Consider the following 27939-nt stretch of genomic DNA (forward strand, 5'->3'; position numbering starts at 1 on the left):
GCCTTCTTCCACTTGCGTAATATCTCAAAAATCAGACATGTCCTTTCTCAAAAAGATGCAGAAAAAGTAGTCCGCGTCTTTGTTACATCCAGACTTGATTATTGTAATTCCTTCTTACCAGGCTCCAGCAGTAAGTCGTTAAAGACTCTGCAGCTTGTCCAAAATGCTGCAGCACGTGTCCTGACAAGAACCAAGAAAAGAGACCACATTTCTCCTGTATTAGCTTCGCTACACTGGCTTCCGGTTAAATCTAGAATAGAATTTAAAATTCTCCTCCTCACCTTCAAGGCTCTGAATAATATGGCACCATTATACCTCAAAGAGCTGATAGTACCATATCAACCCACTAGAGCACTGCGCTCCCAGAATTCAGGCTGACTTGTCGTCCTTAAAGTCTCTAAAAGTAGAGGAGGAGCCAGAGCTTTCAGCTATCAAGCTCCTCTCCTGTGGAATCATCTCCCACTTTCACTTCGGGAGGCAGACACCATCTGTACGTTTAAGAGTAGGCTTAAAACCTTCCTTCACAATAAAGCACATAGTTAGAGCCGGTCCAGGCTTGTCTTAGACCTGCTCTTAGTTATGCTGCTATAGGTCTAGAATGTCGGGGGACACATGACACATGGAGCTTCTCTTCCCAGCGTCCCCTTCCTCCTCTCCATCCTGATCACATCAAAGAAATTAATATCTCATCAATACATGGTACTGATTTGACTTCTTCCCCGGAGTCCCATTGCCTTATCATCCGCACATCCAGGGCCGCGGCTGCGGCAGCTGATGGTGGATTCTGATGGCAGCAGTGGACAATGACTGTGGACTATCGTGGCATCCGATCTTGATGGTGGATCATGATCGTGGTGGCTGCTGACCATGGACTATGGTTACAACAAGACTGCTTGATATATAATATTTCTCCTCAGATACTCGACCTAATTACTGACAATAATCCATCAATTCATTGACCTTCCATTATGCTACAAAGTGTTTATTCTAATCAATGCTGCAAATACCTTTATCTTGCTGATGTTCTCCTTTACACGTGACATCTATTGCACTTCTGTCCGTCCTGGGAGAGGGATCCCTCACTTGTGGCTCTCTCTGAGGTTTCTACGTTCTTTTTACCATGTTAAACGTTTTTTTTTGTAGTTTTTCCTTACACTTGTTGAGGGTTCAGGGCATAGGATGTCACACCTATTTAAAGCCCTAAGAAACAAATTGTGATTGGTGAATATGGGCCATACAAATACAATTTGATTGATTGATTGATTGAGTATACCATTGAATAAAATACATAACTTAAAAACTTTGACCGAATCATGTTGAATTGTAATAATGTTTCATGTTTTACTTCCAAACTATTAATAATCTGTTGAAACTCAGTTTTATTGTTTGTTTTTGAAGTTCTGTCACACAATTCAGACTCATGTGCAGAGAACACACAGGAGACCAAAGTTTGAGATAAAAAGTATAAACTTTACTCACAGTCCAGTTAATCACACAATCATACATGAAAAGACAGTCCAAGAAGAGCCACGTAAAACTGGTAAGAGGCAGGGAAACTCAAGTCCAAAATAGGCTGCAGAGAACTGGAATCTCGTCAGGATTAGAAAACCAACAAACCTGGCAGCCAGTTTCTGTGTGATTCCTCCCGAGAGGAGGTGGACAACCAAACCTTCTGCCATGCCTGGTACCAAGGGGCTGGAGTGTGATGGTGGTCAGCAAATCTCTCTTAATGTACGGAGGTCCTCAGCAGGGAGGCCCAGGCTCACCAGGCCCCTTCCAGTAACAATGGAGGATTATAGTTTGAGCCTAGGAAATAGAAGGCTCCTCTTCTAATGCAAAGAGGGGTAGTTTCTAGTCCCGCACACTCTGGAAAGCAAACACTCCGGTGGGCAACACAGGTGAGGAATCATGTTCATATATGATTATACTGAAGTTCAAATTTAGAAATTGATCAAATGGAAAGCTCATGTAGATTTGTTTTCATCTGATTGGATCAAACATGAATACTTGCCTGTTATTACACAATGTGCGGTATTATAACACACATTATGTCGTAAAGAGAATCACACTTACAGTATCTGTTGGCAGAAAGTCAAGTGATCATGGTACACACTGTCCTCTTCCTCCCACAATATGTTGTGCTCTTCTACCCTGCTCATACATTTTGCTGATCAAAGAGAGAACATTAATAAAGGGATAAAAGTTCAGGTCTTACTGTAAACACTGGGTCCAAGCCACAGATCTGGACAGCTGCACAACAGCTGGACTAATGCCTGAAGGATCCTAACATGACACATGAACCTGACAGATCATAAAAACAATGTGATTGTCAGTTTAAACATTAACTTGCAGGATGAGACTCTGGACGTTTCTGACGCCGCACTCTGAGGACGTACAGACGACAATATGAGCAGCTTTGGGCAGATCCTGAAGGAGATTGGAGAGTTTGGTTTATTTCAGAAGCGTTTAGTTGCTGCATTAAGTATTCCCAGCATTTTCGTTGCTTTTGATGTGATTGTACAAGTGTTTACAGTCGTGAACTTCCCTCATCACTGTAACACTGACTGGATCTTGGACCGAGGACCCAACCTGACTGTTGAGAGACAGATAAATCTCACCATCCCTGTGAACAAAGACGGAAAGTATGAGAGCTGTGAAATGTTCACACCTGTGGATTGGGATTTGGAAAAGATTGAAGCATTTGGGATTAACACAACAACAGGATGCATAAATGGATCAGATTACGAGACACCCAAAGGTGCCTCCAACATCGTGACAGATGTAAGAGAAACTTGTTTACACTCCAGAACATAACAATATATATTACTTGTACTAATTAATTTAGAATAAGCTAGTGTGTGAAGTACTGTGCAAGATAGGCAGACAGAATTATAATCATTGGGTAATGTAAAAATAATAAACTGATTTATACCGTTGCAATATTGGGATAAACTAGTACCATGCAGATTTAAAAACCTAAAAATTTCTGTATCTTGAGAAAGTTGATGATGGAGTCACCACTGATGCAAAGTTCCAAGTTACCATATCCACTTTTATACTATTTTCTGTTTTCAGTTTGATCTGGTGTGTGACAGGAACAGTCTCATTGAGGTATCACAGTCCATATACATGGCCGGTCTCCTGGTTGGAGCGTTGGTGTTTGGGCTGATGGCTGACAGGTACCAATACGTAATTGGAAAGGCAGATGCTTGAAGATTGGCAGCAGGGATGAGAGAGTTCATGTTTGAAAAACAGTTCTTTATTATTATTTCTTTTTGTGTAGGTTTGGTCGACGCTTCGTGGTCCTCCTCTCGCTCCTTCAGCTACTGCTGTGTGGTGTCGCTGCTGCTTTCTCACCCAACATCTATGTCTACATCGTTATCAAATTCTTAGGTGGCATGTCAATTTCTGGCATCATTACTAATGCATTTGTCATAGGTGGGTACAATGTTAAAAACAGAAACTGAATGTCTTGATACTTCAGCAGAGTCACTAACACTAAAATCATTGTATTTTATGATTTCTGGTACTTCTACCCCACAGTACCAGTCAAATACTTTCAAAACTCTACAAATTGTGGCTTTAATCCACTGATGGATTTGAAGAACACCACAACAAAAAATCAATGTATAGGTAGACTGCATTAGTGCTGGTGTGCAAAGAGCAGTAAATAATGTGGCGACTGTCTTGATCCTCAGAACACATGAAGATATCATATGTATAGAATTGTTGTAATATATGTAATTAGTACAATGAAATAATCCCCTGGGACTTTTGTTTATCTATTCACCTGATTGCATTTTACTGAAAGTATGAGCAGTGTTTGAAGTTACATTGCAAAACATTGTTTCATACGTAAATGATAACTTGAACACACACACACTGTAAAACAAGCATAAATTAGGAAATTGTGAATGATGCCTTTTCCGTCTCATCTGTCCTTCTGCTCTGAAGGTGGAGAATGGAGTGATTCTTCCAAGTTTGCTCTCTGTACCATCATCTGCCACTCTACATTTCCTATTGGACTGATGATGATATCTGGCATTGCCTATCTGATCCGTGACTGGAGGATCCTGCAGCTGGTGCTCTTCTGCCCTCTTGTTCTTGTTCTGGGAATCTTTTACTGGTCAGAAGCCTCACGTTTCACATTTAAAACTTGTTTTCTAAAAACAATAAAAGTATATATTTTAGTTTGTGATCGTGGATCAATACATCCACTAGGATTCTTCCAGAGTCAGCTCGCTGGCTCCTCACCCAGGGCAAGAAGAAGGAGGCCATCAAGGAAATCTGCAGGGCAGCTAAGGTGAATGGGAGGAAGGTCCCAGAAGACCTAATAGAGAGGGTGAGCAACTTCAAGTACAATGAAGCACAATAAACTGAAGTAAATAGAGACTAACTGAAATATATACCTTGATTCTTTAGCTGGAGGCTGCAGGAACATCCAAAAGAGGAAACATGTTGGACATCTTCAGGACCTCCTATCTGAGAAAACGTGCTCTTGTATTGAGCTTCCTCTGGTGAGAGTTTATTTCAACCACAACCTGCTCATTGGCCTAGTTTGAACTTTAAGGCTTCATTTTGAGACATGTCTGACAACGACAAGCATGTCGATAGTAAAGGGGGTAATGATAATGGAAGAAGTGCACAAATACGGACAAAATGAACGCAGAGAAGGGAACAAGACTCCCACTGTTTCTACATAAATATCTATGTTTAAGCTTAAATGAGCCTTAAGGGAAGCATTGGCTGTCTGTCAAAATGCAAGGGCTTGATTTTCAATACTTTTACAAGTAATTTAAAGACCACAAAAAGTTGTGTAATGCTTCTTGGGCACCTTACGTCGTAGGTTTACCAGTCATACCCAAATGGGAGAAGACCCTCGAGTAGACCCAGAACTCGCTGGAGGGATTACATATTCTACCTAGTCTGGAAATGCCTCAGAATCCTCAGGAATAGCTGGGAAGTGTGGCTGGGAAGAGGGATATCTGGAATACTCTATTTGGCAAGTTACCTCCATGATCCTAGCACTCGTAAGCTTGCAAAAAGTAAGATTGCAATTCATCAGTAGTTCTGTGTTATAATAACAAATACAGATACTGTCACTAAATGCATCTTATGCTATGGCCACTAGGGGTTTCAGTGAGCCCCCTGCAGCAATCCAGTGAACCGCTAATTCTAATAAACCAAAGTCTTTGTCGTGGTCTCTGAAGACATGTCCCCCCCTTGATAGGTTTGCAACTAGTCTGATGTACTATGGACTGAGCCTGAATGTCGGCAACTTTGGTCTGGATATCTACCTCACACAGTTCATCTTTGGTCTAGTAGAAGTTCCTGCACGTCTTGGCTCTTTACCACTCATCCAGAACTTTGGGAGGAGGATATGTCAAGCTGGGGGGCTGATCTTTGCAGGTTGTGCTTGTCTTGGGACACTTGTGATTCCAAAAGGTAATGTGTTACATACGACCGTCTGGAACATATACTGACCTGATAATGTAATTTATATGCGTGTGAATGTGTTTCTCCTTTAGATCTTCCTCAAGTCGTAACAGCCTTAGCTGTTCTTGGAAAATTTGCAGCAACTGCCTCTTTCTCCATAGTCTATGTTTACACGGCAGAACTATACCCCACTGTTGTGAGGTAGGTATTGTCCCAAATATAAAATTTACACTCTGTTATTAAGTCATATTGGCAAACAATTCCTCTTTTGCTCATATTACTTGAGATTGCTTATGAGCCCATGATCTTTACTGGTAGGCAGAATGGTGTAGGTCTGAACGCCATGTGTGCTCGTGTGGCGGGAATCCTCGCTCCACTGGTCAGACTCCTGGACGTCTACCATTACACCATCCCCATGCTAATATATGGGACCATCCCCATTGCTGCTGGAGGTTTCTGTTTACTACTGCCTGAAACCTGCAATGTTGAACTGCAGGACCACACTGAACCAAGGTGAGTTGATGAATCTTTTAACCTTTTTACTTTAAACAAGACCAAAGTAATTGTGTTTAATAATGCTCTTGTTTTTAATTTCAGGGAACCTGAGAATGGAACTGCTGAGATTTTATCCCACTCAGGAAAGAGCACAAAAATGTAATTCACATGAGCAAAATGGTTTTCACAGTCTATCATATCAGGAGGAGTAGCGTGTTTCCACTTAACTGATATAGTGGTAACAGTAATTAGTTATTAATGTCATACATAATGTCAGTAAACCATTGAATAAAATCCATAACTGCAAAACTTTGACTGAGTCATGTTGAATTGTTATTTTGTTTCATGTTTTACTTCCAATTTGAACTTCTGTCACTCTGAAGAGTATTCAGACTTACGTGCAGAGAACCCACAGAAGACCAAGGTTTGATATAAAAAGTACAATCTTTACTCACAGCCCAGTTAATCAGACATGAGAAGATATGACGAGTCCAAGAAATCAGCATTAATGCAGTTGTCCTTTGTTGAAGTTGTTGAATTCATATGATCTTAGGGGCCTTTGCAGATTGGTTATCAGTGCTGGGTGATCCCTGTGGATCATCACTCTGACTGTGGATATTCTGATCAGGGGCAACAAGTTCACCATATTTAATGTCCTTTCACAATAATTATATAAGGAAAAAAAATCATTTATTATAAATTACAACATACTACATATTCTTTCATAGTATTCGCTGTGGTGTAGACTGTACTGTGTAGTTACACTGTAATAAGACCTTTGTGACTTTTCTTGCATGAAAATGGTGAGTATTTATATTTCACAGTAATATTATCACATGTACAATATCATCTTTCACTGTGAGGTAAATTTACTCTGATTCCTGATCTGATTAATGTTTCTGTCATACTGGAAGATCAGCCAATGTACAATCTCGACACAATTGATGGTATTTGAAGTTAAAAATAATTTTAGATTAAAATCCTTCTTTGTTACAGATTATATAGAATGTTTTGCTGTATTTTGTTAAAATATCTGAAAAGTGATTCATTTAATAACAGTGCAGGTGTCAGCATCTGTCTTACACTGCAAAGTTTCTTACAATTATTAAAGCATTTCTTTGCAAATGAATTGTAGGTTATGTGTCAACACACAGGTAATCATCACCGTTACATAGATGAACACACACAGCATCACATGGTGCCTCAAACACATCCTCAATAAGATTTTTCATGTTGTCACAGTCACCGTATCATCAGCTGTGGGCGGACACAGAAAAAAGTTTTAATGGAGAAAAACAGATTCAATTGATTGTTCACGAAAATTATGATATTCATGATAATAATAATTGCATTGTTGGGTGGTACTCACGTTTACACTGTATGTTTAAGCTTCAGATTCATTATGCACCACGCCTGCAGTATTCCTCAGAAGCCACTGGTTCTTGTGTTGCACGTGTCCAAAGCCCTCGTCATAATTCCCTTTTCTTCTGAACAGTTGTTGGTAGTGAAATATGCAGTAGAACTCCCCATGCAAAGGTGTGTAATTGTACATGCTACGAATGAACACAATATGTAAGTCACAGTGCAAATGGGTTGGAGGTAAAAGGTACCACAGAGTATCAAGGCCACTAAAATAGGAGAAAGATTCCGAGAATGAAGTTGTAATATTATGACAATAAGGTCATAGTATTATAGGAATGAAAACTTCTTTGGATCCAGAAGGGGGGAAACCTTATAAACAGTCTATGGGTGGAACATAGCATTGGTTCTCTATGCTGCTAATTTCCTTGAAAATTATAACACTTCCTTTTTCTGGAAGTGTTATAACTTAAAATTAAGGTTTAATTCTTGACTTTTTTTCTCATCGAATTAAAACTTCATAAATTACAACTTTATTCTCGAAATATCAAATTTTTTGTTCTTCAATAGGGCCTGAAAACTTATTTGTAAGATAGGGTATTGTACTAGTATCTAGATAGCATCTTTGACAGTTTTGTAGATTGATAATGTAGATTCAGAGACAAATATTGAGAATCAATAATCAGGGGATTTTCCTGTATAACATTGTAATGTCTCACCTTAACTTTTTCTTGCACTGTTTACAAACGAAGCAGGTTTTGTGAAAAATGTATTTATCTGCATTTATTTTTTCCATGGGGTAAACCGGCTTCAGACAGGCAGAGCACATCTCTCGACAAGTTGGTTGAAACTGATGATAAAAGGTAGATTTGAGTCTTTATTTTCAAATAGGTCCCAAAACAGTTTTTAAAGAATAATAGGGATAATGAAACAACATTTACTAAAAGCATGTGAACACAATGGCAACCTTATAAATAAACAAACAAACAAATTATTACCAAGAATTAACATCTTAGCTAATTAAATTATGTACACGACAACTTCGTCATAAAGAATCTGACCTGCACCCTGTTTGTAAGTGATTTAAAGCTCGTGATTGATTGGCAGCCGAACTTCTGGGTATGTTGTGACCTGACATGTCGTCGGACTGACCACTGCCGGACCTGTGGATGATGTCATGGTTTCTGGCTGCGTGGTGACTACAGTGGAAGTTGTGGATGAGTAAATCCGGTTCCCAAAGTCATCCGTCTGCTCGTAGTTTTCTTTGATAGTTTTGGTTCCTATAATACTTTTCCCCTCGTGGTCCGTCTGCACCTCGAGTACACTAAGCTCACGTTTAGGGTCAAGTGGGCTGTGAGATGGCTGTTTTTGACCTCGCTTTCTGGGGTCCATCTTTCTGTTTTGGGCCGGACTGTTGCACGTCAGCGTCTTTGTTGTGCGGAACTTCTCCTCCGACTTTGGGCTCTGCTGACACGTCGGGCAGATTGTGGTCTCGGCTGGAACCACATCCGTTTTATCCATTTTTCTTGTGGCTGACTGTATGGAGATGAAGGCAGGTGAATATGGTGGACTTGCTTGCTGTTTTGAAGAGGCTTCTGCATTGCTTGCACCTTGCCCAGTTGGGCTTTCCTTTGTGGTAGGGTTTTCCTGTGCCTGCGGTAATTTTGTTCTGCTTGACCCGATGCTAATTTTGCTAATATTTCCAGTGGATGGGGCTCCTTGCATCGTCCCCAAGGATTCTTTGAAGAGACATGATAAACCAGCAATATCTGAGTCTGATTTCAACGTAGAGACAGAATAAAGAGCCTTCTTTATGGCTTCCTCTATGTCCAAAAGTTTGGCTATGGTCTGCTCTTTTAGAGTCATGATTTCCTCGCTGGCTCTCTCAAGATCTCCAAAAATATGAGCCATTGAGGATTTGCTTTGAGGGTCGTCCTTCAACGGTGACTTCTCCTCTTTGTGTTCCACTTTGACCTTTTTTAGTTTCTTTTTGTCGGAACTGACCACCCAGTCTGGGACATCCTCAAACACACTCCTCAGAGACCTCACGTCAACTTCGCTCGTGTCCTGTTCGATATCTTCGACTCGACTGAGAATGCTCTGCAGCTCCTCCTGCTTTCGTAAATTGTCAAAAATGTCCATGGCCGCTGTCATGTTCCCTCTCACGATTTCATCCATGTGAACTGACAGCCGCTGTCGGCGCTCGTCTTCTGTCTCGGTTCGTCCTCTCTTTTCCCTCATCTCAACTTTATTTTCTTGTTTCATTTCTCTCTCGTGCTTGTCAGCAGTTTGTAAACTGGTGTTTGTTCCAGTGTCAGATGGATTGGTTATAGTTTGTTGTGGTTTTGAATCTATATGCGCAATTTTTACTCTTTTTGGCTTTACAGGGGCAGTCTTCACTGAAATTGACTTTTTACCTCCAAATTTCTGGCATGCTTCATTAAAGTTTATAGGACTTTCATCACTTTCATTCATATTATCTTTAACAGGGTTTTGTTCGTGAGGGGGTTTCATTTCTGCTGTGGAACTCATCTCTTCTGGTTTGTTAAAAGTATTTTTATTGGTGTTCTCAAATGAGCCTTGGAACTGACTCGTTTTCTGAGATATCTGAATAGCTTCACCTTTATAATTTCCTGAATATGACCCTGTGTCTGCACCACTATTTTTTTTGGACTGGTGTTTCATGTGTCCATCGCTACAAGAAGCTGATGTTGTCAGTGGTTGAGCTACAGTTTCTTCTTTGGATTGCCCCTTTATTTCAGATCTTGCAGCATTTGTTTGTGTTGCCTCAGGATTTATAGCTTTGGTTGATCGATCATCTATTTGTTTCACTTTCAGATGCTCTGGTTTTGGTGGGATGGCTGGTTTCACACCAACAGGTCTTTTGCTCTTCTCTGAGACAGCAGTTGTTGCTGGTTTATTTTGGAGCTTTGCGTTCACCACAGTCACTTGCTCTTCGGAGTCCTCTTGTCTCAAGTGAACATGAGTTGAGCTGGATTCAGTCAAAGGGCAAGGCTCCTCAGTGATGGGCTTCTGAACAGATGCCTTGGATTTGTCTTTGTGAGATCTGGAGGAGTTTTTATATATCATAGCTGCTTTGAAATCACCTCTTGTGACATTAATGTTGGATCTCTCCAAGGAAGCCAAAGCTTGTTGAAGTTTACCATGAAAAACGACTTCATCTTCCTCTTGTTGTTCACGTTGTGTGTCCGAACAATCAGCAATGGATTCAAAGTTTTTCTGGACCACATTGGTGTATTTTTGACCCTGTTTGCTGCGGGTTTCAGTAGTTTGCACCTCTTCAGAATTACTGCCATCATGACACATCTCTGTATTTTTGTCTGAAGTGAAGTCGGAGGCTGATGGAACTTCTTCCATCTTTGGTTCAGAGTCCACTTTTTGGTCCTCATTGTCTCGACATAATTCTTTGACGTCACCGCCCATAACTGAGACAATGGGTTTCCCGGACGACTGTTGAACAACACATTTCCGTTTGTTTTGTGACGAGTGATACAAATATTTGGCCTCTATCGTGGCCTGCTGAAGGCTGTGGATTGCAGTTTGGAGGTTTGAGATTTCATTGCTGTTGTCTACCACTCCCACTATCTGAGCTTGGTGGAGCCTATCATCCTCCTGTGTCTCAAGATGTTGATAAGACCCCTGAGGTGCAGTTGGGAAATTACAAACTTCTTCTTGCGCTTGGCCACCACACTCCAGAATGTTATCTTTTCTTTGCCCGGGCGTAAGTACCCCAATGTTGGATTCTTTACAGGATTGGCTCTTTCCAAGTGGCACATTCTGACCTGTACATGTGTGAGAAATGGTGGTAGATGGAGCACGATTCTCACGGATATTTTGCTTTGCTTGGCTTTGCCGATCTACAGAGAACATGCTTTTCAGTCTCTTTACATCCACTGGGACCCAATCTATAGAACTCTCCTCTGCATGATCACCTCCCTGTTCATAATGAAGCTGTGTGTTTTGTTCAGCCAGAGTCTGGTTCTGATCAACTTCTTGTTCCTGCTCTATTGGCTCAGCCTGAAGAGTTTTCAAATACTCCAGATCTCCCTTTTCAATGCAACTCTTGAACAGTTGAACGTTCCCTTTTACTGTGACCTCAGGCCTGGTTGATCCGGTGCAGGTTTGGTCTTGAGAATTTTCTAGAAGGGAGCTTATGGTCGATTCAATGATGCCTTTTCTTAGTCCTTGATTTTCTGTTTCACTTATATGAATCTCCTTTGTTTCGGGTTCATCAAACTCCGCAGCATGTCTTGGTGGAGCTGTGTAACTTTTCACATCTTCCTCATCAACATAATTGTAGAGGGAGTAAACCATGACGTTAGCACATTTGTTGGCATCCTCCTGAATGATCACTCCTTTCCTCAGAGAGTTGTCCTGATGGAGAATGTCCTCAACGAGCTGAACTACATTGGCGGTTTTAAACTCTGTGTCTTGGCTAGTAGTGAACTGATCCTGGTGCACAGGTACATTCACCACTGTGGCCTCCATCCATCCTTTTCTATCCTCCTTTAGGTAAGTGATGTGAGGCTTTAGGTTTGCTCGTGGTAGCAGCTGGACAATGAAGTTTTGTGCACCGCCTTCAGCCAATTCATTATAGTTTATCTCAGGGCCACTCTCTGAAAGTGTGAATTTAGCCTTTTTCGCTAGCATTGTCTCATTCACCTCAATGATTGATCCATCTGAATGTAGGGCATTAACGCGATAAAGGGAATTTAGAGTTTCCCTGATGTTCTCCACCATCGTCTCAATTTCGTCCTTGTTCTGATGCCTAATTTTGTCAAATGGCATTGATTCAAACAGATGGGCTCGGTCCTTGACATTACTTATGGGGGGCTCCCCAGATGCTTTGCTGGGATTTGCTGGGATTTGGGATTTTGATGGATTTTCTCTGTCTATGTTTGTGGAGATAAATGGGTTGTTTTTTAAAAGAGCTGCACCCGTTTTGATAATTTCCTCAAATTCCCCTTGAACTGTTGGACTTGTAGGGTCATTGTCAAAGGCTGCTTCATTAGTATAAACGTCTTCACCACCAGAAAACTTAAGTCCAGTGCTTTCACTTACAACATGAACACATGGCCCTTGTTTATGTGGCTGATCTGTGAAATCAAGACCTTTGTTTTCACTGTGTACGTTCTCTTTGCAACTCATTTCAAACTCTTGTTTTTGTTTTCGGACTGGCCCTCTCTCTTCCCCAAAAATAGAAGCTTGCCCTCGGAACCTATTATCAGGATTTGGCCTTGATGTTTTCACAGACTGTCTCTCAAATATCCTCCTGGAAGCCTGCACATCTATTCTTATCATCTCCTCCTCACACTCTCTGTCAGGATCTGGACTAGAACCAAATGTTTTGTAATCCTGCACAATCCCTTTAACACTTTCATGACATGGCCTCTCTTCATGCTCCTCAAACACAGCGGATGTTTTGCCGACAAAACCCTCACCCACTTTTCCGTCTGCCATGTGCGTCTTGGGGGTGTGAGGAGATACTTTGTTACTCAAGGCACAGTTCTCAAATATCAAGCATCTTGAGAAGACCTCTCCTTCATATCCAGTTTCACCAGCTGTCACCCCAGACTCCGAGCTTAAGACCTCAGCAAGCTCATCGTCAACGGCTTCATCCAGCATCTTCAGCTCAGGGTGGGTGTGCTTCATGAGTCTCTTCAGCTCACATTTCTGCCGCTGCTGGTGTAACTTTTCTTTGGAAATTTGGGCTGGCATTGATTTTTGGGAACGTTCCTCAGAACTGTCTGCTGGTCCTGGCTGATGTCTGGGTAAAGGAGGTGGAGGATGGTCATCTTTTCTTTGTTGGGGGTCTTCGGCCATCTTAGAAGAACAAAGTAACAGTCTCATCGTGGGGGCATTTTTAACGTAAATCCAATGAAAACCATGCCCCGAGTGTGCGCACATGCAACCAGAGCCATTTGTTACCTTCCAAACCATGCTGGTTCACTTGCTGTCCATAATCCAGGTGTCAGTGGGTTAGCTGAACTCCAAAGCAACAAATGCAACCACAGGGATGAATACAAATAAAAACACATGGAATAAATGGCATCCAATATCTGTTTCTTTCCCTCATTCAAGAACAGCAATAATAATTATAACATTTTTATGTTATTGCGTTAATGCAAATTCAAAGCACACCATCATGCATGTCTGGTGAAATCCTTACCTTGGTTATCTTCACTCTTTTCCCAGATTCAGGAGATCGATCTTGTGCCTGAATGGAAACAATAATTATTCCAGGTCAAGTTAACCTTAAATGAACGTTTGAAGTTTCCTTCTTCTGTTGTGTTATATAACGCTTAGCTTCTTTATCTCGTATAAAAGCATAATAACCCTGAATTTATGTTTCAAGCAAATCTGATATATGAACCATAGATTGTGTATACAGTTAGTCAAAATGACAGCTCCCCAAAAGTGAAGCCAAAGCATCTTGATCAACCCCTGGTGGCTGGCTGCAGTGTAGGTCATAAACCCCACCTCCTCCATGTTAGTGGATGGGACATGGACCAAACTAAAAATTCAAAATACACATCAAATAAATAGTTAATTAGTCATTTGATGCATAAATAAGGGGTTAAATGTCATGATTGACAGCTAAGACTGATTTTCGATTGGTCGACTGCGCAAAACCAAAACCTGGCTAGATGTGCAAGATGGCAGCATTCTTATCCAAAATATTTTGGCTTAATTTCTGGATAGTGGGAGGAAGTGGAGATCCCTATTTATCTATGATGTGAAGATGTGATTGAGAAGACAGGTGTTTACCAGTTTTGGCTCTTGTGGTGCCACCTTTGATAGATAGAGGGCAGACAACACTTTGACGGACAGTTTCTCCTTGGATTGGAAGGAGCTGTCTCTGAAGTCTGCAACCGACCTCTTTTCATCTGCAAAGACACCAGACACAGCAGGTTCCATTGAAAAATCAAGTCCTGTGATATGTGCCGTCAAATCCTGTTATGTCAGCTTCACACATGATACCTTCAGTAGTGATGAAGTTTGAATAAACAACGGTGCATTCATGACAATAGCAAAGAAAAACTGATTCTCCAGTTCAGGGTTCTGCGTATAGAGATTTGAATAAACGGGGGAACAGCTCTTTGTGCAGCAGCGGTGGCGAGGCTTCAGAAAGAAAACATCCCATTCCAAACAGACAGCTTAAGAACGGGCACTGCACTACTGGGATTTAAAGAGAAGAATAGTTGCCACTTTGTTTACTGGGGAAGATTAGTTGTTAAAAATACAGCTGCCGTATGTCAAAATCAAGATTATTTTTGTCACAACATCCCGTGACTGAGAGAATTTAAAAACGTAATGCTGATTTTAATAGCGCACAGCTTTCTACGCTCACGTCCATATCACCAGTGTTTGTTGATAGTTATCACCAGTAGTCACTCTCTCTTAGCTTATATTTAACAGCTGCCATGTGGTCCAGTTATAAATGTAGCACTTAGAGATACCTGACTCCAATGACACACACCGAGAGTTAAAGGACACACGAGTCACAGCCAGAGTTGACGAAAGTAAAGAAAAGCAAAAGTAAACTTTTTAACTTTGTTGGTAGAGATACAGAAGCCCACCAGCAGCTGCCACTCAGGAAAACACAGCACAACAGAAAACCATGTGCGAACAATACGACCTGTTTCTAATCAGCTGATGTATTATTCTATGAAAATCCTGTACTCACAGACTCCACTTCCCCGTGTTCTGCCCGTCTTCTTATCTCCTTTCTGTGTTTTGTTCTAACTGATGTTGTTGCCGTTGGTTCGTCCGGTAACGCAGCCTCTCCCTCTCTCTCCCTCTCTCTCTCTCTCTCTCTCTCTCTCTCTCTCTCTCTCTCTCTCTCTCTCAGTCTCATTCCTGACAGCTGACCCCTTCACCCTTCTGCACTTATTCAGGACTCGTAGCACGCCGGCTATTTCCGTCCCGCGCTGCACTGACCTACTCTGGGCCCACACCAGGCCGAGTCAATCACGGCTTCTCGCAAAGTCACTGTGCTGACGAGAGCCATCTCCATTTCATCACTTCCCTTTTCATTCTCGTCGTCAACTCAGCTTTGACCTGAGTCACAGGTTCTCAGGCACACGCAGCTTTCCAGGGAAGGTTTACCAGGGAACTGATTTTTATTTTTTATTTGCTGTTGTGATGGACCAAAAATCTAAAATATTTGGGTAATATGTTATTTTATAGGTTATTAATTCCCTGATCTTTTCCTGGTATATTCATTACCTCCAAAAAGGAGGTTATGTTTTTGTTCGCGGCTGTTTGTTAGCAGGATTTCGCAAAACAACTGAACCAATTTCCATGAAATTTTGTGGAGGCTTGAGGAACCCATTAAACTTTGATATGAATCCAGGATTTTTAATTTTTTAATTTTTTATTATTCATCTCTCTTTGAACCGTAATTCTGAAAATTATTTTCGCCTCATCCCGGCCTTGTGGTCATGATGCCAGTTTCAGTTCCCACACAAACTTGATGTTTTTGATGGCGGAGGAAATACAGTTGCACTCACCAGCTTGAGAGGCTGCAATTCTTTCGAAATCAATCCCCCCGATTGTTTTTCTCCTCACTGCCCGGCTCTGATTCACAACCTGCAGACAGAGACAATGAACTGTCATTGGTACTAAATAGATGATGGAAAGACTTGATTAAAATCTAGGAAATAAGGTTGTAAAAATTAAATGAAGTATTTGATAACAAAGTCAATAGTTTCAAGTTAAAAATGCATTTTAATCTTCTACTTTTCTTCTTCTAACATTAGTTGAGAACAACATTTTTTGAAAATAAATAGTGAGATGGTGATTTATACCATTAATATTGATGTCAATACTTTCTCCTCCGATCAAAGAGAAAACACGTTTTGTTTTCATTTATCAATCTTGGCCCAAAAATTGCACTTTCAGGCTCAAACGAGTCATTTTATTCACCTTTCGAGTCACATGATCCTCCTTTGCATCAGTGTCATTAACTGGTGGATTTCTTGTCGTCTGTTCCTCCGCCAACCTCTTCACCTCCTCAGCCTCTCCATTCATCAGCGGTGTGATACCTTCTGCCTTGTAGGGTGATGTGAACTCTGCCGCTCTGAACCCGCTCTTCACTCTGGCCTGTGTTGCAGTGTTGTCCTGTGTTGACTCAAACCGAGCCTTCAGGGCCTCTATGGAGCCGGCTCCGTTCTGAAGGCTCCCCATCGACCTGCTGGGTGTCAAACCGGGTTTGGCTTGGGACCGTTCCCCCTCGTAGCTTCTCTTTGTCTGGGATGCCGGATAAATCTCTCTACTCTCCACGAGAGATGGTGTTATCTGACAGTGACACACGCACACACACAAAGGCGCCATTGATTGTTTTTCCCACACGGAATCTGCTTTTCTTTGTCAAAAATGAGTTTACCTCTTTAAACACCTGCTTCAGCTTAACTTCACCATTATTTACAGAAGGTGCTTGAGTTGATGCACTGACTTCCTTTGTAGTTTGATACCTGGTATGCACACAAAAAAACAAGTTAAACTATCCGCTGTGCCGCATGTGTAACTTTAAAGCACAGATAAGATAAGAAAGATGGAAAGATGATTTTTTTTTTTCACCGGGAAACGAGCTGGGACACAGATGTTATCTTGTCCTGCAGTCCCGCCTCTGTCCTGGTGGGTTTGTCACATGACGAGGAGACGCTCTTCAGCGACTGGGTGCGTCTCAGGTTGCTCTTCCAGTCCATGACAAACAGGACACTGCAGCAGATTATAAATAACTATATCACATATAAACACGACAGATAATCAATGACATTATCCGATGTTATATTGGATCTCTCTGGATGTCATATTCTGTTCTTTAAAAAGAGCAATGGATTTCTTTTCCCTTCCGCATAGTGAGCAATTGATCTACTTTTATGTCAAGCTAAACATTAATATCTTTATCTTTATCTTTATTCATATAAAACTTCTCAGAACGAAGTTTCTCACAAATAAAAAACACAAATTTAAAATAAAAACAATATTCAAAATAGATGAAAATATAAAAACAAACCAAAACTCAGTAATAAAATAAACAAAAACACTAAATTTTTGACAGAGACTCAATAATGAGTGCAATCAATGATATATATAATGATTTGGAAGACGTCAATTCAAAATTTAAGATCAAAGCAAAAGAGTGTAATAACCATTACATCTATAGATAATTTATATTTCAGATAAGCGTTAAAAAAACAGCTTTTTAAATAGAATCGTTACCTTACAGTCGTCAGTCAGTGTCTGTTCTCTGTGACGGTCTGAAACCTTCCTGCTGCATCACAAGACCCAGGAGCAAAGTCCTTTTTCTTCCTCATTACTACTGTGTAAAATGTCCAGAGGAGCAAACAACAGGAAATAAATCCTCCAAACACAGGCTGTTCTTGCTGCTCATTTAACTCTGTGTCGAGCATCTTTTTGTGCGCATGTTTCGTGTTTTGGCTCCGTCGAGTCCCAGGAGCGTCCGGGAGATGCCTCAGTGTTTGATTCCAGGTTAAACCTCCAAAGCTCAGATGTAATTACTTGATCTTTGTGCAGCAGCAGACCATGCATTAAGAGAAAATTAGATTAACTTTACTGATCCTGAGGGGAAGTCGGTTCATTACAGCAGCAAAGAGTTGGACAAAGAACAACAAATAGAACCTGTTGAAAATGAAGTTCTGTATATGAGCTACTGATTAACAAACACTGTCAGGTTACAGATTTACCCGGTTATCATTCTCAGGGTGTTGACGTTTTATTGGACAGTTTGACTTTGTATGATTTCTTCTGGCAATGTGCTGATTGGCTTGAATCTCAGGAGTGTGAAGACAGAGTCTCGAGGTTTTTAGCTGTAACTTTACAGTAACAAATTTGAGTATCTGTCTCTCAGACTTTGCGAAACCTCACTGTTGAAAATGTTCCTGCACAAATTTTAATTATAAATACACAAACTTTATTACTCAGACAAAAATATTTTTCGAGGTACAAACATTTTTCAAATGCTAAAAATATTTTTTTTTACCACATGTAGAAATTATTTTTGTGTCACACCTGCACAAAACATTTCTACAGCTGCAACATTTTTTATTACAAGCACGGAAATGGTCCATGCTTAAAAAGTTTGCATGCATTTGCATGTACAAAGTTAAGCATGTGGAACAGATGCACTATGCAGGGGGTTAGAAAGTTTGCAGTTTTCCAATAAACTTTGACCTTAAAACATTTGGGCTTGTTGACGAACAGTGTTGAGCTTAAGTTATATTAAAACTATTTGAAGCAACCAATAGGAACAGGATCAGGTTTATATTTTGAATGTTTCCCAATTCAAAGGATCATGTAGTATACAGCTTTCCTATATTGTGATGTGATAATGTCACCAGTTTCAGGTCTACTTGTGTAGCACTGTTGTGTATATATAAAACACATTTAAAAACAAAAGGAGTGGAACCAAAGTCCTGTATAACCACAGCAAATGAAAGATCACTGTGTGTGAAGTGAAGAAATGTAAAGATAAAACTGCAGTACGAGTCATCAATGATGCCACAGTTACCACAAGCCCATTCTATATCTGTGTCTCTTTAAAATAACCTGAAACAGTCCATCTTTAAATGTTCTAGATCTTAATTTAGGTTTGAACTGACAGGAGTCCAGCAGCAGCCAGCGAAAGGACCAAGTGTTGAAGAGGTTTGTCTCCACCCAGGAATTCCAAGACCTTCTGACCCTCAGGGGTCAAGAGGTAAGAACAGGAGGAAGCTCTGCTGCCTCGTGATCTCGCTGACACCAACTCCGACCCCGACTCCGACCAGACTGATGCACGCTGCAACTAATAGGTGTATTATGCACAGATTTTCTTGTAAATGCAGCCTAAATACACAATACTAAAAATGGCATTTAGTACTTAACACAATACATACAGTACAAGAGCTGTAACTGATTGCAAAGGATTAAGCCATGTCATTATAATATAGATTTATAGATATAGCAAATATGTTTTAAGTTTGTCCTCAAATGAAATTAATTTGCTTTAAACTGTTCAAACAGTTGTCGACTGTAAATTAGTTAATTTACTGAACGACTTAAAGCTGCATTCATTAAGCTATTTGGCCACTTGGGGGCAGCAAAGCGTACTCAAAATTGCTGATGTTTACAATTTCTGTTCTGTGAATATTTATTTTTGGACTATACTAGATTTTAGACTGAATTCAAATAACCAATCACCAGTTATTTAGGATTTTAAGATATCCAACATGTAATAAGATTGTAAAATATTACTATATTAAACGAACCTTCCTGCATAATGACCACTTTTACTTTTGATGCTGGAGTTCATTTTACTACAGATGAATCCATACCTCTATCATCTCACACCAATTTGAACGCAGGGATTTTACTTGTATTGGAGTATTTTTTTTTATATCACTGTATTTGTGCTCTGACACAATCTGAGCACATCTTTGTGGTGCCTGTTATCTGGGTTTCCCTGTTTGTCACACACTTGTAAAATGCAGCAGAGGTTTTGATATAATGGCGGCTTTTGTCGGTCGCACACAATTCATATTCACTCTCTTTAGTCATGCTCTCTGTTAATCAGTCTTCAGACAAAGAAAGAGCAACAGCAGCAGCAGCAGCAGCAGCAGCTCACACCCCTGGGGCAAAAATGAGAGATTCAGCCTGGCTGTCTCCCCCACCGCTGCCCCTCCTCTGACTACAAACCCTCATCCCTCCCTTCAAAAAAACCCACTCCTGTCTCCGTCTCCGAGGCACTGCAGAGATGAAAGGGAATATGCGATGCGGCGCCTTTGACTGTGAACTGTGCCGTGTTATTAGGGGAAGTTTACGGGCCTTGTCTGCGTTTTAAACACACTTGCTTACACCAGCCAGCTGTTAACGTGGGGGGGGAGGATGTGTGGCCGAGTGGAAAGGGAGGCTCAAAATACTTGCAGCTAATTTCGCTCCGTGACGGACAAAGCACTGCAAAGAGGAAGGACAACCTCTGTGCATCGTCCTGCGTTTTGAATGCACCTTCTGTGTGAACATGCTCTTTCCTGAATGAGGAAAAAACTGAGAAAGGAGATAGGCCTTTCATATTGCTAGATGCACGCTGTTGTTAGGGTGTCCACTAGAGGGCGGTAAAGACCTGTACGACGCAGCGTTCTGTATTGTCTTACCCACATGTGGTCTTTGTGGGAACATTACAGTCGGGCTATTCGAGGCCAAACTGGGTTATTTCAGTGCACCGAAATAACCCAGAACGTGCAGCAGAGAGAAGTGGGACCAGATAGTCGAGGGGAGATAAGGTCACTGCTGCTTGGCAATGATTGGCCAGCGATGCATACATATGCATATTTGATCACAGACAGTGAAATCAAGTCATGCTCATCGAGTATCAGAGACACACTCAGACGGTAAACTGACGTTGCCTCACTTAACCCTGCAGCTGCAGCACTTTTCCTTTTTTCTCAAATAGTGTAAATTCCTATAGGATCCAGACTCTGCAGCACAGAGAGGCTGATTTGTGGGTTGGTTGTTGCGGAGCGTGTGATCTGCTGCTGGATGTCAGTGACAAACACACACGATGCACCTCACACGGCCTGAAGTCATGTGCCTGCGTCTGATGGATATTATGCATGCATTGTAACACAGAGGGCAGGCAGAGTGTGTGAGTCAGCAGTGTGTGTGTGTGTGTGTGTGATTCATGCTGTTGCTACTAGTGATACTGCCATTGAGACAGTTGTTGTTCTTTCAGAGCCTTTAACCAGACTTTTTATTGCTGAAAGCAGGAAAAAAACATGTTCTTTAATAAAAGAAATAAAGAGATAATAATCAAACAGCCAACTTCTTTTGTCAATAAACAAGCTTCTCTTTCAGATAAGTAACTGACATAGTTTTTTGGCACATCCAGTAATATCTGTTTTGATGCCAAGATGAATTAGTTCAAAATGTTCCATCTGTACTTTTATGTCTTTTAAAAAAAAAACAGACTATTCATGAAGAGACAAAAATACAACTAGCAAGAGATGTGCTCTATACTTTTTGCTTTTATAATAATAGGGGCAATAACTATCAATTTGCATTCTGGTGTAACGACTAACTTTAATATTTTCTACATTAAAGTAAACTGACTTCATCCATATCGCCCTCATTTTCAATATTTAAAATATAATGTTTTTATAATAAAACCTTTGATATTCATACAGCAGTTCTCACAACAAAGCAAGAAAGTACTTCACAAATAGAAAAGTAAGTAAAACTACATGGAAATAATAAAATACATAATTAAAACATAGTCATAAAAGAATAAAAACATGAATGACAGAAATTTTAACCTGACCATTACGATGATAAAAACTAGATTTAGGTAGAGTCAGGGAATGTGGTACGATAAAAGTACGTTTTAAGCTTTGATTCAAAGGAAGCTACTGGCTCAGTTGTATTTCCCCCAGCAGGGTTTTCCAGTTCCACTCATGATCAGTTATCAGTGAACATGGCAGCTCTGTCTCAATATGCGTCCTCGTGCGTCCGTCTGTTCTTCATGACGAGTTTGACGTCAGAGCAAATGTTCAGCGTGCGAGTCCAAATCAGGAGCACACACACACACACAGAGAGAGAGAGAGAGAGAGAGAGAGAGAGAGAGAGAGAGAGAGAGAGAGAGAGAGAGAGAGAGAGAACAGATGAAGGCTCTGGAAGTGTTGAGCCAAATTACAAACTATATGGAACATGGCTTGGATGATGATGATGATGATGATGATGATGATGATGATGATGATGATGATGATTTGACTGGAGAGAAGAAATATGTCGCTCCCAGACTTATTCTCTTTAAAATGACATATCACTTCTTATAATCTGTATTTCTACCAAACTTAAATCAATGAAACAAGAAAAAAAAAAGCACATTGTGTGACTTCAAACTAATTATATAAAAAATTGTCGATTCATGTGGTTTGTTACTGACACATAATCACATATTTAGAGACTCCTAGTTCCTCATGTGCAGGTTTCACAGGATATGGAAGTTAGTAATACCAGAACCTGACAGTGAAGCTTCAACATTTGGTCTTTGACTGAACTGATCATGAAAATAAGCACTCGAGTTGCACATGTGTTGCCTGTTACAGTGAAAACCACCACAGAGGCCTCAAGTAAAACATTTGAAAAAAGCAGGACCAGTGTTTCAGAAAGAAAAACCATTGCTCCAAGACAAGATTATTAAATGTGTGATACATCAGTGTGGGTAATAATAATGAATTAGTGATTAAGTTTACGATGTTGATGACAGTTACTAGAAATAAACAATTATGACAAGAACCTATATTTATACAAACCTATTAACTCCATGTTTTCGGGGGACACATTTCTATGAGTCTGTGCAATTTGGTGCAGATTTAGCAGATTTAAATGCGGTTTTCAGAGGTGCTGCAGCTTTTTGTAACCGCTGTACGGTAACAAATCACATTACACCACCGATGTGTAGCTGAGATAACGTAATGTGGCCTCAGCTATAAAGCTTGTTTGAATTTAAGGGGACTGCGGGGCCTTGGTGGAGATGTGTGAGCTCTACTGTCCTGGTTTATTATCTGTATCAGCATAGAGGACAAGAAAAGATCAATCAGAAAATCAGGAAATCTACAGAATCAGCGTTTTATGTCCGCGTTTTATTCAGTGTTTCCTCTGCTATAATGCGTATTATTACCTTAGATTCACCTAGTTTAGTGCTGTGATAAGCCAGACACCTCTATGGAAGAGCAGTTCACCTGATATATTTTGCCTTGGCGCAGTTTGTAACATTTTGAATCCAGATTTGAGGATATGTTTCAGGTTCTCAGTCCGTCCCTCCGCTCCCGATTGCCACTGGCCAGTTCTTCATTCCTCTCTCAGCAGAGAAACGTGTGGAGGAGGAAGAGGAACACGAGGAGGAAGAATGAGGAGCGAGATCAAGGTGTATAAATTTATCCTTTAGCTGAGTCACAAATCAAAGCAGCAACTGAAAAGGAGCCAACTTAAAAGCATCACTCTGAGTAGACGCCGAGCTGATCTACTCTATGGTCGCTGAGCTTACAGCACATTTTAGATTTTAATTGAATTAACTTGTACCGAGGACGACAAAGGGAGAATAAAAAGCTTAAATGCTTTGATGACGGAAAACCAACAGTGGGAATCAAAACAAACCCTGGTGATATTCCTGTGTCAACAGAGAAATCACACAGGAGAAACATGTTATCGTCCTGTTGTCAGAGAAACTGGATTGTTGTGTTGTGTTTCTGTCCTATAAGTGAGTGTAATTAGGTGTCGCACTTCACCCAGGCAGCGTGATGTTTTTAAGAACGGCGAAGGAAACTAAAGCCGAGGTTCACCAAAGAATTTCTCAGCTCATTTGTTTCTGGGTGCGTGGTGGAAGGATCTGAGTGGGAATCTATGTGTCACTGGGAAAGTGTTTTCCTTCCAGAGCTTGAAAAAGAGAAAAGTTCAGGAACACGCTGTCAGCTTCTCCCAACACATGGCTATGATTTGTTAAAATACTTGTCCCTCCCTCTTTTCCAAGGAAGAACATGAGTAGTGGTGAGCAGCAAAACATTCTGTGTGTGTGTGTGTGTGTTTTCTGTATCTGCAGGTGTGTGTGTGTGTGTGTGTGTGTGTGTGTGTGTGTGTGTGTGTGTGTGTGTGTGAGCAGTGTGTTGAGCCTGAGGGGGAATGTGGCTCGGTACAGCTGAGTGGGAGTGACTGTGACCTAACCCGTCCCCTTTCTGTCCACATGCAGCCACGCAAGCTCCGCCTCGCTCATTGTGGCCCATGCAGAGGCCTGCCTGCATGTGTTTGTGTGTTGGTGAGAGTGCACGTTTCACACGTGTGACCACCGTGGAGGCGGCCGGAGCTCTAAGCTGCTTTCCGAGGCTTAGGAGGGCAGCCGCTCGCTGGCTACTCAGAGGGCCGAGTTAGCTACATGCCTGGAGGGGGTGACGGCATAGCTGAGCAGTGAAGCATGGGGCCCGGGGTTTCACATAACAATGCTGGGTCATGGGGTCGCACACAGAGGCCCTGCGTGGTACTGTACACGGCCACAAACGCGCCTCTTGTTCAACACTCAAAGAAACAGAAAGTATATATCGTTCTCCGCCAGATTAACCGAGAACAACATTTTACGAGCGAGGAAAATCTTTCTAAGTGCAATTAAGTTAATGCATTTCGGTGCATTTGTTTCTCAGATCTGATAAAAGCTGCAGGGAGTGCACGAGGGAGCAGGTTAAACTCTGCCCTGACACAGTTTCTCACCTTACTTTGGTCGCCCATGATTAACCGTGGTGCAGATGCACTTTTCACACACGCACATGCACACGCATTCAGTTTACCCGTCTGGGGAGAGTATCCTCCTGCAGGACTTCATGCTCGCTGCTGTTGATATCACACACACACACACACACACACACACACACACACACACACACACACACACACACACACACACACACAAGCACACACTCTCCCTCCCCATAGATTCAGCCCATGTAGAGAGCTGGAATATCAGGTTTCCTGTCTGTGTGCACAGTTTGTACTCACAGCTTCACCTTTGTTCCTACACCGTCAGCACACAGCGGCGCTGCATCAGGGCGCTCTCTGAGGATACACAAACCCAACCACTTGCAAACTATGTCACCAGTTGATTTCAGGTTGCCAGAGGGATAATTATCACAGGGAGTTAAAATGGCCTTTGCATGCGTCGGGATAATTGCAAACATATGAGCAACAATGCATCTTTAAAGTTTTTAATGAGACCGTGGTGGTCGGTGCTGCTGGACGTCTGCAGGCCAGAGCGTTCCTTGTGCTTTGTGTGTGGCTCATTCATGGTTTCGTTCTGTTAAATATGTACGATTGTTGTTCCTGCACATTCCCCTCTGCTGCGTGGAACCCCAGATGACCCTGCCGTGGCGCCAGTAGAGGCCGGGCACTGCGAAGGAGGAAGAGGAGGAGGAGGAGGAAAGGGGGAGGAGGGCGTGGAGTGAATATTGGAGTCAATTTATGAAGCTCAGGAAAAAGTTGACGGGCACACAATACTGTAGTGTGGTCCCATGTTACACGACGGCGGAAAAGGAGTTTGTATGAGGAATGAATTGCTCCTGTATACACGCTCGCTCTTTATCTAATAGGCTGTCTCCTGAAGTTATTTAATGCTTGTGAGTAATCAGCTGCAGCCGGGAGAGGAGGCCTGTGTTTTGACTCTGGGCCAGTGGGGCTGAGCCTTTTTGAAATGTGATCCTGTGCGTGAGACGTCACACGGTGCAGCTCCTGGAATGTCCTGTATAGTACAAACTCTAACACACGGCCAACTGTAATCTCTTATCTCTCGACTGTGACACTTTGCACCGCAAAACTGTCAAATAGGCTTATATTTGTGACGTTTATCTGAGAGAAGCCACAATATTGACGTTTCTCTGCTCTTCCATAATCCAGATTTTAAAAACACTATGCAGTTCGCTTACGTGTGTCTCAGCTCTCACTGTCGCCATCGACCACATTAAAGCACCAAATTGAATCAAAGGCGAACCACATTGATTTTCCTAATCAAGATGAATTCAGGCTTCATATGGAGTCACACTCAGTCGAATAACGTGTCCCGAGGAAGCTTCTGACGTCAGGTAAAATTTTTGGATTTGAGCAGAAAAAGTTAAACACAAACGCTGACTCCAAACTTTACCGGACAGGAAGGGTTTAACAAAATGATGCTATGGAATTGCTTTATGGGAAGTAAAGAACCAAGTGTTGAGGATTCTTGACCTTTAGGACATTAGAGACTTAAAATCTGGATATTTAGTCCTCTGTGGCACAGATTTTGAGTTTTTATTGTTGGATCCACCGAGGAGGTTATGCAAAAATTACTGAAACGGATTATTACAAAACTTGGTGGAAGGATGCGTAAGGGTCAGGAAAGGATTGTTTACATTTTATTGCAGATCTGGATCAGGGTGTGGATCCAGGATTTTTCTTTAACATTGTGAGATGGGGTGTTTTTCCAAATTTTCATTGATTTCTCAGGCAATAATTAATAGAGCCTATAAAAATATATTAAGCCTGTTTAGGGGACTGATATTAAGGAGTGTTTGCAATTTGATTTGGTCCAGATTCAAAACTTAAAAACAACAGATCTAGTGATTTGAATGTGACAGAGCTCTCTGAGTCCCTTTCTCGTTTTTTGTAAGTGAAACTTTATTCTTTACACTCTTGCATAGTGGACACAATAACATTATAGTCGCATGTAAATTAAAACCGCAACGTCATAAACTACAGCCTCATAAAGAGCGGAACCAACACCTTTATTAAAACATGTCCAATAAAGATTAAGGGCTTCATTTATCTCTTTACAGCTCACTGTATGAAATTACTGTTCCTGTTATTTTGTCCACCCCATGTGACTGCTTCAGTGTTGCTGTTTTGACCTGACTTGGTGGTACCGACCCTCTCCACCAGAGGCACTGTTCTGCAGGCTCTGATACTCACTCCTTGTTCATGGAGGGCAGGATGCTGCTGCAGACACATGATGCAACCACGTTAAATATCGTCACACTATTGCAGCATGTGTGTGTCTTTGATATGGATTTGTTGTTCGTGCCGGGAATGATGAAGGTCATAACAGTGTATGACTGCAAGGGGAAGACGGTGCTTGTTACACAAGGGAAAAAACATGTAAATGCAGCAAATTAACATGATCCTTTAATTGTCTGAATCATGTGAGACGTTTGACAAACTGCTCAGCTGATCAACTGATCTAATTCTCTGTTGAATACAGGGTCTGACCCCAGGTTGTTCAGCAGCACATGTGATGCACATGCAGAGTCCTCCCGTGTTACACAAGGCAATCACTGGATATGTGCGCGTGTGTGTGTGTGTGTGTGTGTGTGTGTGTGTGTGTGTGTGTGTGTGTGTGTGTGAAGGCTGGGGCGGCTGTGCTCATGACCGACCAAGAGATGATTAATTACTGTAGCTTGAAAAGACATTCAGACACAGATAGAGAACGCACTGTTCTTGCACACGTGTGTGGCAAGCTGCTATAAAATCATTTGATATACGTTTTCATCAACTCAGTTTATATTCGATTATTACATTTATTCTTAATTTCACTCCCTCGCCCCTTCTTCACCCCTGCGGTTATTCTCCTGATTTATATTTCATGTTTAGATCTCACATAGCTGAAGCTCTAGGGGGATGGACATCTGCAGATCTGCACTTTCTCAAGGCTGATTAGCAGCATGCACCTGGGATATTAGCCCGCTGTAATGTAATTCATGCAGAATCCAGCTACAACCAACATGACCTGTTGTTTACTCCTGTGGGCCTTCCTCTCTCTCGCGTGGTTTGTCGTCTGATTGCGTAACAGAGATATTACATAGATGGCTCCAGGAGACGGTGTACAGTAATCAGGGTGAAAAGGTAATGTGACTAACATCTCGCACTGTTTAAGCCGAGGTCGACTGTGTGAGCATGCACACGTAGAGGAGAGACGTCACAGAGTGAGACATGAAGAGCTCTTTTGTTGGAGTCTGCAGAGGGAGGCTGGGAGGAGGATGACAGGCGGCTGAGCTGTGTCTGTACATCCCTCCCCTCTCTCTCTCTGTCTCTCTCTCTCTCCACACACACACCTCCGCACCATAC

General features: G+C 41.6%; 2 protein-coding genes across 2 annotated transcripts in view; one reads left to right on the plus strand and one right to left on the minus strand.

Annotated features, from left to right (window-relative positions):
• The first annotated feature begins 2406 nt into the window (after positions 1–2406).
• LOC118098465 (solute carrier family 22 member 13-like) lies at positions 2407–6243 on the plus strand. Its single transcript, XM_035142295.2, has 10 exons — positions 2407–2781; positions 3076–3179; positions 3284–3438; positions 3955–4126; positions 4222–4342; positions 4423–4517; positions 5231–5445; positions 5529–5637; positions 5755–5949; positions 6034–6243. The coding sequence occupies exons 1-10, from the start codon at positions 2407–2409 to the stop codon at positions 6092–6094; spliced, it is 1602 nt and encodes a 533-aa protein (XP_034998186.2). The 3' UTR covers positions 6095–6243.
• LOC118098464 (xin actin-binding repeat-containing protein 1) overlaps positions 6105–27939 on the minus strand; it is a 72516-nt gene continuing 50681 nt past the window's right edge. Inside the window, exons 2-11 of the mRNA XM_047337930.1 lie at positions 16894–17034; positions 16700–16787; positions 16240–16611; positions 14999–15041; positions 14080–14198; positions 13481–13528; positions 8381–13134; positions 8010–8168; positions 7301–7484; positions 6105–7188 (exon numbers count right to left, since the gene is read on the minus strand). Coding sequence (XP_047193886.1) covers positions 7316–7484; positions 8010–8168; positions 8381–13134; positions 13481–13528; positions 14080–14198; positions 14999–15041; positions 16240–16611; positions 16700–16787; positions 16894–17034 — 5893 coding nt within the window. The 3' untranslated portion in view covers positions 6105–7188; positions 7301–7315. The remainder of the gene's footprint in view (positions 7189–7300; positions 7485–8009; positions 8169–8380; positions 13135–13480; positions 13529–14079; positions 14199–14998; positions 15042–16239; positions 16612–16699; positions 16788–16893; positions 17035–27939) is intronic.

The sequence above is a fragment of the Hippoglossus stenolepis genome, chromosome 19 (genome assembly GCF_022539355.2).
Source record: "Hippoglossus stenolepis isolate QCI-W04-F060 chromosome 19, HSTE1.2, whole genome shotgun sequence".
In the NCBI taxonomy this organism is placed as follows: Eukaryota; Metazoa; Chordata; class Actinopteri; order Pleuronectiformes; family Pleuronectidae; genus Hippoglossus; species Hippoglossus stenolepis.

Coding starts and splice junctions, on each gene's coding strand:
- LOC118098465 (XM_035142295.2), top strand. CDS start 2,407: ATGAGCAGCTTTGGGCAGATCCTGAAGGAGATTGGAGAGTTTGGTTTA. Junction 4,127..4,221: donor GTTCTGGGAATCTTTTACTG/GTCAGAAGCCTC, acceptor TACATCCACTAG/GATTCTTCCAGAGTCAGCTC. Junction 5,950..6,033: donor CAGGACCACACTGAACCAAG/GTGAGTTGATGA, acceptor TTTTAATTTCAG/GGAACCTGAGAATGGAACTG.